Source organism: Lycium barbarum, chromosome 6, assembly GCF_019175385.1.
Source record: "Lycium barbarum isolate Lr01 chromosome 6, ASM1917538v2, whole genome shotgun sequence".
Taxonomy (NCBI): Eukaryota; Viridiplantae; Streptophyta; class Magnoliopsida; order Solanales; family Solanaceae; genus Lycium; species Lycium barbarum.
The window spans coordinates 86024760-86034690 of record NC_083342.1 but is presented as its reverse complement, the minus strand read 5'-3'; the positions used below and the strand labels follow the sequence as shown (position 1 = coordinate 86034690).

Here is a 9931-nt window from a genome sequence, read left to right as displayed (position 1 = left end):
TATTTTATCCATCTCTCAAATGCTCTCTATGAATTACTCCCTCCGCTCACTTTTATTCGTCAACAGTGGACTTTGCACTTCCTTTAAGTAAATAAAAAACAAAGTTTCATATTTTATTATAATATACATGATTATTAATTTTTCAAAAATTTTGAGAAATGATTTAGGAAATTAATAATTAATGTTAAAGAAAGTATTTTTTTTCTTGATATGTTAAATTGGACAAGTAAAAATAAAAATTTATTTTTAATACAATGGTCATAAAGGCAAACGAAGACAGTATTATGTTAAGGAATAGCACTAAGGAGCAATAGATTTTGTGTGATAAGCTTTCTGCACCAACTTAATTTGCTCCCTTCTAACAAAATCGGCAATTTTAATACTGAGAAATTTCATCAAAATATCATTCAATCTGTTAACATTATTATCAAATTTTAAAATCTATCTTTTTTAGATTTTTTTTCATCATCAATTAACTATATGAAATATTAATTTTCAAAAAGATATTCCAAAATATTTTTGATCATACTAAACGCAACATAACCTCAACTTAGATTGTCATTTTTTAATTACAGTAAATTAACACATTTTAATTCAAATATCAGCATAAATTTTCTATTCACAAGAGTGACACCAAGGGAAAAAACAGAGGACGGTCAGAGTGGGCGGCTGTAAAGCTGGAGCTGAGACATTTGCCTTTTCTCCTTTCCTTTTTCCCTTATCAACTCAAAACGGCTCAACTTGTGGGGTACGAGGTTTGCGCGAAATTCCAAATTTAACCTCTGGTTGCATGTACGACCTCTAGGACAAAAGATAAGTTTTTTTTTTTTTTTTTCAATTAAACAAACTTGCCGCCTTTAGGCAAATCAAGTCAAGTGGTGGGGAAACAAAGAGGAAACCAAGTTGTATCGCAATTTGTTATGGAAGTTTGAGATTTTTTTTAATTTAGTACTATTATTTCATATGCTTATATGACCAAACTAATCAATTTGGTAAGTCGAGAGGAAAGACCCATTTGCAATGTAATAAATGTGAAGCTAAACGTTTGAAATTTTATTACTTAGAAAAATTGGCCAGTGGATCAACTTGTGTCTTTACTGTTACTACCTTGTTCATTTTTTTGTGTTTTGATATTTGCTTAGTGGTTCTTTGACCCAGTGCTTTAAAAGGCAGGGGACGCGAAACCAAACGTTTTATGTAATTTGTATAAAATTTCAATCTCAATTTTATATCACAATTTCAAATTTTTTAAAATGTAAAATCGACCCATAAGTTTTTATTTTGTAAAAAAAAAAAAAAACTCATGCTCGATGTGAAATAATTGTCCATACCACGTGGAAGGATTATTATAAAGAATGGCTAGTTACTACTATTGATGATTTTTTGGACCAATGAATCTTTGTCGAACTACGTGTATTTGACAGTTTGTAATAACATGTAATTGCAATATTTATTTCTAAAAGGAAGACGAAGATATGCGATTAATTAATGTGGTGCCTTCGGATATTTCAATACATTGTTTATGAACTATGATTTGCTCATTTGGTTAGATTGTATAAGAGTTGCGGAAGTTTTGATAGTTTTCACAAATTATGAGGTTTTCATGTTTATGAGAAAAACTACAATATAAGAAAGCCAAATTGCATGTCTGAACAAAATTTCAACTTCAAATCACTAATTCAAATCATATCCAAGCGGGCCTTATGCATCACAAGAAGTCACTAAACTATTCTTGTAACAAAAGAGTCATTCCACTTTGTCTAAGTATGATTGACGAGTCCATTACTCACATGGTCACTCAAATCATGTTTTGTAATAGAATAGTCACTTAACTATGCATATATCAGTCAGAAGGTCATCCCACCGATCAAATACTTATTTTACCCTCTAAATTATCAACCGTTGTTGCTTTTCCTTTTTTTAAATTGTAATATTTTTTCCTTTTTAGTCTATATTATAAATTTCCTTATAAATTTCCTTATAGAGCAACTAAATTTTATTTAAGACTTAGGTAGAGAGGCTGTTGGCAATTATAATTTAGAAGATAAAATAGATATTGACAGCTGAGTGACTTTTTAAGTGCTATAGTCTATAGGCATAGTTAAATGATTTTTGATTTTTCTATTAAAAACAAAAAGAAACATGAGTTATAGTTGATTGACCATTTCGGTAATGAACTTCAAAAGACTTTATTTTTTTTTTAAGAAAAGCCCAAATTTATCAAAAAAAAAAACTCTATTTTTCTTAAATAAAAAACCTAAAATTTTAAGAAATTCATTTGTTCAATTAAGTATACGACCTGAGATATTTATTTTTTTAAACCCTCCTTAGGAGCTTCATCTTTTTTTTTTTTGTTGGTGATTCGAATCTACAATCTTAAGGTTAGAGGTGGAGGGTGCTTACCACCTCAACAAACCCCACTTGTCCCCTAGATATTTGTTTAGGATATGAAACTAGGCTTTCTTTATTAGTTTAATTTTCAGCGTTTTCATCAAGGGGCAATACATAGAAACAAAATGAAGATTAAGGGGATAATGGAAACACCTAATTAATCTTCTAAGTATGCAAGTTACAAAGGCTATCAAATTTGGGGTGATTAAACTCTAAATAAAATGTTAGGTGACTTAAATTGACACGTGTATGACACACAAAATACACATTAATTCAATTCCGAAGAGTGGCTTGTGGATTGGATAGGGTGAACATATATAAGAAATTACTATTGGTCTTGGAAGTTTGATTTTTTATTTCTTTTAATTGAGTCTGATAAGAGCTAATTACGTCATTTCTGACGGAAAAAAACACGTGGAATGGTTTCATGAGGAGAGGGGTGCTATAAAGAAGATAATAATGTGGATAAATTTCTCTAACGTGGATATGATGTGTTATCCAGGTCAGAGCAAGTCATGAATATCGCAACAACATCGAATATATTTTGACCTAAATGAAGTATCTAGATGAAATTTTATGGTGCATGCTAGAGAGGTCATGAATGCATTTCCGTATAAGTACATGTATCTATTTGGCTATATGCTCTTTTAAAAATGACATTCTCACACGAGAACTTAGATCTAAAGTTGTGAAACATAGTATACAAATCAAACTCTTTTAATACATTCTACGTATCTGAAATTTACGTTGCATTGTTGGTTTATGGGGCCATGTTGACATGTTTCTACTTAACTAATCTGCAACATTGGAAATCAAGTATTTAAGGAAGTTGACGCTTGAGATACGGAACATCGAGCTCGAGCTACCCAGAGCGGGGAAGAAAAAATTTGCAAAATATCACAAGGATAAAACATGATGTTGACACCTTTTTTCAAATGAACCTCGCTCGACAAGGATTTTATTTCCTCCCTTATGCCATAATAAAGTATCATTAAAGAAAGCTAGAAAGAAAAACAAACTTAGAGCGCGTTTGGATTGGCTTATAAGTTGAGTGTTTGGCTGGTCAGCTTAAAGTCATTTTGTGTTTAAAATAAGGCCAAAAAAATAATTGAGCTCATTTCGCTTAGCTTATCTAAAGCAGCTTATTCATTTTTTTGCGCGGATTGCCCTTCTTTTGGGGTGGTCTTTAAATTTTGCCTCTTATATTTGTGGTCTTTAAATTATGCCCCTCATATTGCTGGTCTTTAATTTTTGCCCTTCGCGTTGCAACCTGAGCGTTCACGCAGAAATCATGTGATTTTGGGTTCGAACCCCTGCTCAAGCATAAATTAAAAAAAAAAAATTACAAGACAAGGTTTGGGTCGCGTGTATGCCGGACCCGGCATACACTTGTTAAGGAATTACCAAAGTTATGCCGGACCCGGCATACTCATGCCTTATGGGCAGACTTGGCCTAAGTATGCCGGGTCCGACATAACTTTGATAATTCCTTAACAAGTTTATGAGTATGCCGAGTCCGGCATAACTTTGGTAATTCCTTAACAAGTTTATGCCGGCCGGCATACTTATGGGTAAACTTTTAGTTAAACCCTAACTAAAAGTCTTTTCCTAGTTATGCCTTATAGGGCAGACTTTTAGTTAAGGCACAACTAAAAGTATGCCCCATAAGGCGGAACTTTTCTTTAAGGCATAACTAAAAATTTGTCTTATAAGACAAAGTCTATGTCTGAAGGAATAGTTATTCCTTATGGGGCATACTTTTAGTTATGCCTTAACAAAAAGTCTGCCCCATAAGGCATAACTAGGAAAAGACTTTTAGTTAAGGCTTAAACTAAAAGTTTGCCCATAAGTATGCTGGATCCGGCATAAACTTGTGAAGGAATTACCAAAGTTATGCCGTACCCAACATACTTATGCCAAGTCTGCCCATAAGGCATAAGTATGCTGGGTCCGTCATAACTTTGGTAATTTCTTAACAAGTGTATGCCGGTGGGGGCATAGCGAACTTTAAATTTTGCCTTGCGAATTTTTTAAAATTTTTGACTGAGTAGGGGTTCGAACCTGGAACCCATGGGTTTTAGCCAAAGGGCAAAATTTAAAGATTTCAAATATGAGGGGCAAAATTTAAAGACCACCCCAAAAGAAGGGCAATTGTTTTTTAGCTGTTTTCAACTTATAAGCTGCTTTTTTAAAGCCCATTCAAACACGCTTTTAGTTGGTATGTTAGAATTACTGTGTCACAAGAAATGCTTCTCTATATAAGTTTTGAAAAAGATTTGTAAACAAATTTTTGATAGGCGAACGATTTAAATAACCACGGGAAAATCGTTGCACCTTAATACACTCATCATCCTTTCAACAATACTCCCTCTGATCCATTTTAAGTGTCTTTTAGTCTTTTAAATTGATCCATAATAAATGTCATTTTAACAAATCAAGAAAATATATTTTTTTTCCAAATAAATCTGTATTCTAATAAACGACCAGACAAATTTCTAAAAAAAATCATACTTGTGGAGAGATAAAGAATAATTTAGTCAAATAACCCCTTATAATTAATGCTACTAATAATTTTTTTCGATGAGCCCATCAAAAACTTAAAAGACACTTAAAATGGATCGAAAGGAATGGTTACGATTAACTCGTGCTTTCATGGAAATAATGAACTCAAAAACTATTATCTGATATTTTATTTCTTAGGTGCGAAGTAGAAAAGAAATGTTCCATTAAAATGATCAATTAATCTCATTTACTAAACCATTAACTTTTTTCAACTAAAAAAGGTTGAAGATTCCAATAACAAAATCACTTAAAATAGTAACTATGTATAAAATTGAGAGATAAGGATTAAAAACACACTCTAACTATTTTTTTTTTTTTTAGTTTCATACCTAAATTATCATAAGGTTGAGAAAACTACCTAAACTATTACTATCTAGTTTGCAAAACACACCCGAACTAAGTATGTGAACTCACTCTCCAAAAGACAAGTGAAGTTGAAATTTTCTAAAAAAAAACTGTCCACGTGGCATAAGTAATGCTATGATGGCACTTACATGGAAATTAAAAAATAATCTTTTTTTATAAAAAAAAAACTATATATATTTTTTTAAAAAACTGCATTATTTTTTTTTAAAAAAATAAGCATTTTAAAAATTAAAAAATCTGGATTTTTTAAAAAAAAAAAATAATTTTTGTAAAACAATATCAAAAAATTTAGAAAATCACAAAAAAAAAAATGATTTACAAAATGGAAAAGTTGATTAAAAAAAATGTGAAAACTAAATAATCGGTTTTCTTATTTTTTTTTAAAATTTTTTTTTCCATTTTTTAAAATATTTTTTTGTTTATTTTCTATAATTTTTCAGTTTTTTTTTAAACAGATAGTTTTTTTTTTTTAATTTCCCTGTAGGAGCCATTGTGACATTATTTATCCACGTGGACAACACTTGGCAACATTTTTATATAAAATTGAAAGTGTAGATCACATGTCATTCAAAAATAGTTTGAGGTGTATTTTGTAAACTAGATAGTGATAGTTTAGATATAAAATTAAAAAAAAAATAGTTTGGAAGCTTTTTTGACCCTTATCTCTAAAATAAATTGTTTACATGTTTGCATCTGCTTAAATCGTTCGAGATGGAAGGGATGGGCAGCCAGGGTCGAAGCTTGAAAATTGCGTCACAAAAACATAAATAAACATGTATAAGCTGTCCTCTATGAAAAAGTCTCATTTTCCATACCTCATCCAGCCTGTTTAAAATATCCCCTATTTTTTAAGAGGTCACCGAAACACAAAAAGAAAATAAAAAAAGAAACTATTGTTAGTATACTTTATTTTTAAAAAATCCTCAAAGGTGACGATGGAGTAAATAACACGTCAGACCTAATCTAGAACCACCAAATTTCCCCATAATTACCCAAAAAAATTCATAGGGGTATTATCGTCAATCTAATCAGCCCACCCCACAATTTGCCTGATACGCGTATCCAATGAGGCCATTATTCCATCTGCCATTACCGACCTCTCTCCTCCTTAAAACCTCCATTTCCCCTCACCCTTCTTTCCCAATTTTCTTCCTAACCAAACCACAAATCACTCTCTCTCTCTACAAATTTCATATTTTCTCTTTCTATATTGAAATAGGCAATCGATTTAATTTTTGCACCAAAAAAAATGGCTCAGAGAACGGAGAAAGAAGAGACGGAGTTCAAGGCGGTACCTGAAACCATAACGCTTTGCATCAACAATTGTGGAGTCACAGGAAATCCCCTCACAAACAATATGTGTCAAAAATGCTTCAACTCCACCAGCTCTGCTACTTCAACTTCCACCAGCAGCTCGCCGATTACTCACAAACTGGCTAGATCTGAAAAATTGGCTAGATCTGAAAAATCGGCTAGATTCAGCTTGTTGAGGTCATCACCTGACAGGAAATCCGATGATAGGACGGTGAATGAGGTGAAGGAAAGCTTACCGGCGGCTAAAAGAGAGGTGAATCGTTGCTCCGGTTGCCGGAGGAAAGTAGGATTGACCGGATTCCGGTGCCGGTGCGGCGATTTGTTCTGCGGTGAACACCGTTACTCCGATCGTCATGATTGTAGCTACGACTACAAAACTGCTGGTCGAGAAGCGATCGCGAGAGAGAATCCGGTCGTTAAAGCAGCGAAAATCATCAAAGTTTGAAACAAACGCATCGTTTTTATTTTAATCGCTCAAATTTCAAATGATGAAAAATTGGAGAGAGATTCAATTCCGATCTCTATAACTGCTGCTGTTATGGAGGGTGGAGAGACGCACAACGAACGCAAAAAGAAAAAATCAAAGTTGAAGGAAATTCGAAAAAATATATTTTTATTATATTTATATAATTCGAAGTGAATTTGTTTGTGTGGGCAATTTATCTATGTCCCTGATCTCCGAATTGTTATTTGAAGAATTAAATCCTTTTTTTTTTATATATATATATCAGTGTTCGCTTTCTGATTCGATTATTTAAAAGATAGTAGCAAGAGAAAGATTGTGGCATTGCAATTTGTTTGTTCTTCGTTTAGTCCTTGTTTGGTTATTGAGTAAAAATGGAAAATGGAATGGAACTTTTGATAACCTTCAGAGAACGGCAAAGTAATCATTTTATCTGAAAAGCAAACGCGGTGGATATGATTTCTGTTATGGTGAGTTGGCAATTGGCATACCGTCGTAAATTGATGAAAAGTGTGGGGGTAATATGTTGTTAGTATTTCTTAAAGTAAAAGATAAGAGATTAAATAGTATTGACACATAGAAAAGTGAGGCCCACTAGGCGGCTAAGTTGTTGCTGGTATCGTGATAAAGTGGGAATGAATCAAGGAAACGTGAAAATGAGGAAACAGGGCACTGTTTGGTTTTAGTTTTGAGTAGTGGCTATATTTTTGTCGAGGTTTTAATAGTTTCTTCATCCCCCTTGGGACAGAAAAAGTCCTTAAAATCTTCAATATTTTGTGAGATAATATTGGGTGATCTGCAAATTGTTGGATTAACGTACCCAACAACAACAAAATCCCAGTTAGAGAGGCTGTTTCCGATATTTATCCCTACCTTTTGACAGGTAAACAGGTTCTTTCTGATATATCCCCAATTATATTATCGTACCCGAGAGATGATAAAGAAACGCCAGCAAGCAAAATCAAAATTGATAAACTGTATCATGACAAATCAGTAAAATTTTGTGTATATTTGATTTTAGATGTTATGTCGAATTACTTATATATATCATGTTAGATTATCATGAAGCTTCAAGCAAAGAAGATGGAAAAAAAATGTTTTTAAAGAAAAAGATATGCAAAGTCATGACATATCAATTTTTATGCTATATTGAAACAATTATCTAAAAATCGTGTTGGATCTTCCTGATTCCAAATATAAGCAAAGAAGGCAAAAGATTATACTAAAAATCATGCAAAACAAGTCATGCAAGACGATATGACGTCATACTATATTTGATCTTTTTGTCATATTTGATTACTCTCAAATAATGACGGATTATCATGATTTTAAAATTATAAATAAAAAAGGAAGAAGAAAAATTACACTACAAAATAGTGGCATGAAAGTTATGATGTCTTACTATAATTTCATGTTACATTCAGCCTAGTTATCCAGTTGAATTACTCACAACCTATTTATCTTTATGATTTCATAAATACAAACAAAGAAGAGGAAAGTTTAAGAGATGTGACATGCAACATACAAATTGATGTGATTTTCATGCTATACTCAACTTAGTCGTCATATTATATTACTCACAAATCACGCCAGATTATCATGATTTTAAAATTACAAACAAGAAAAAAAAGTATTTTAGAAATGTAACATGCAAGTCATAACAAATATATGTGAATTCATATTATATTCAACCTGGTAGATTTGTTGGATTATACACGAATCACACTGAATCATCCTAATCTCAAGTTATTCTATTTTATTTGATTTCTTTAAGTTCTAATCGAACAAATAAATAAAAATCAAAGAGAAGAAAATAATGAAAGTTTTTTTAATCAAAACATTATTCTCAAACATAGTTTGAGGTAAACAATAAGCTAAGAACGATCATCCTCTTCCATTTTCATTTGTAGATTAACATTTTGTTATCATCTTTTTTCAATGTTTAGTTTGATGATTGCAACTATTTGAGACAATACCCATTATTCAAATAACTTATAAGAATTGTGGCATCTATTACATCAATTAAATTCATCTTAAAAATTCTTATAGGATAAGTTAGGTTAAGAGAAACAAAATATTAATGCTAGTTCTAAGCATTTACACGAAAAAAATAAGAGATGGTGAAATAGATGAGCTAGAGAAGAAGCAACAAAGTGAAAGGATAATAAGTTATGCCATTTGGATGGAAAGAAATCAAAGAGTCGTTGCACACAAGAGCAGAAACACTGAAGTTATTGCCAGAAATATAACTTATTTACTGTGCAAGCCCCTCCAAGAACACAACTGCTGGTGTCCTCTTGGCACATGTGATTTTGAGCTTGTAGTGACTTAACAGTAGAATACTTGGTCTTGTGGTGGTGTGAGACTGATAGATACCCTCTTTAGGAGGTGTGCTAATCAGATTCACTAAGGTTAAGTGTCTTCTTTGTTTCTGGTTTGAGAGTACCTCACTGTGTTAGTGTAGCTACAACTTTGTAATGTTCCAATTGGTAATTAATAAAATTGTTAGTTATCAAAAAAAAAAAAAAGTTATTTTTCTTGCCTATAAAAAAAGAGAACTTATTTTTTGTAAAATATTATAAAATGGGGACAAATATTAAACACTGATTCAGCACATGAATATTTCTTTAAAATATGTAGCTTTGTTACTTTTTGGTGTTTAGTAAACAAGCAAAACAATATTATCTCATTATCGCATTTACATAGAAAAATACATGGGTGTGAGGTGGGGAGTGAGAAGGAGACAATGAGCTTGAAATGTAACTTATGAAACTTATTTTTTCTGCAATCGATAAGGAAGTTATTTTCTTGATTTTTAAGAAACTTATTGTTTAA

At 31.8% G+C, this 9931-nt stretch overlaps 1 protein-coding gene across 1 annotated transcript; it reads left to right on the top strand.

Moving 5' to 3' along the window:
• The first annotated feature begins 6412 nt into the window (after positions 1–6412).
• Positions 6413–7375, top strand: LOC132644557 (zinc finger A20 and AN1 domain-containing stress-associated protein 5). Its single transcript, XM_060361148.1, has one exon. The coding sequence runs from the start codon at positions 6569–6571 to the stop codon at positions 7076–7078; it is 510 nt and encodes a 169-aa protein (XP_060217131.1). The 5' UTR covers positions 6413–6568; the 3' UTR covers positions 7079–7375.
• Positions 7376–9931: the final 2556 nt, after the last annotated feature.

Excerpts from the sequence above, each read along its gene's own strand:
- LOC132644557 (XM_060361148.1), top strand. The coding sequence starts at position 6,569 with ATGGCTCAGAGAACGGAGAAAGAAGAGACGGAGTTCAAGGCGGTACCT.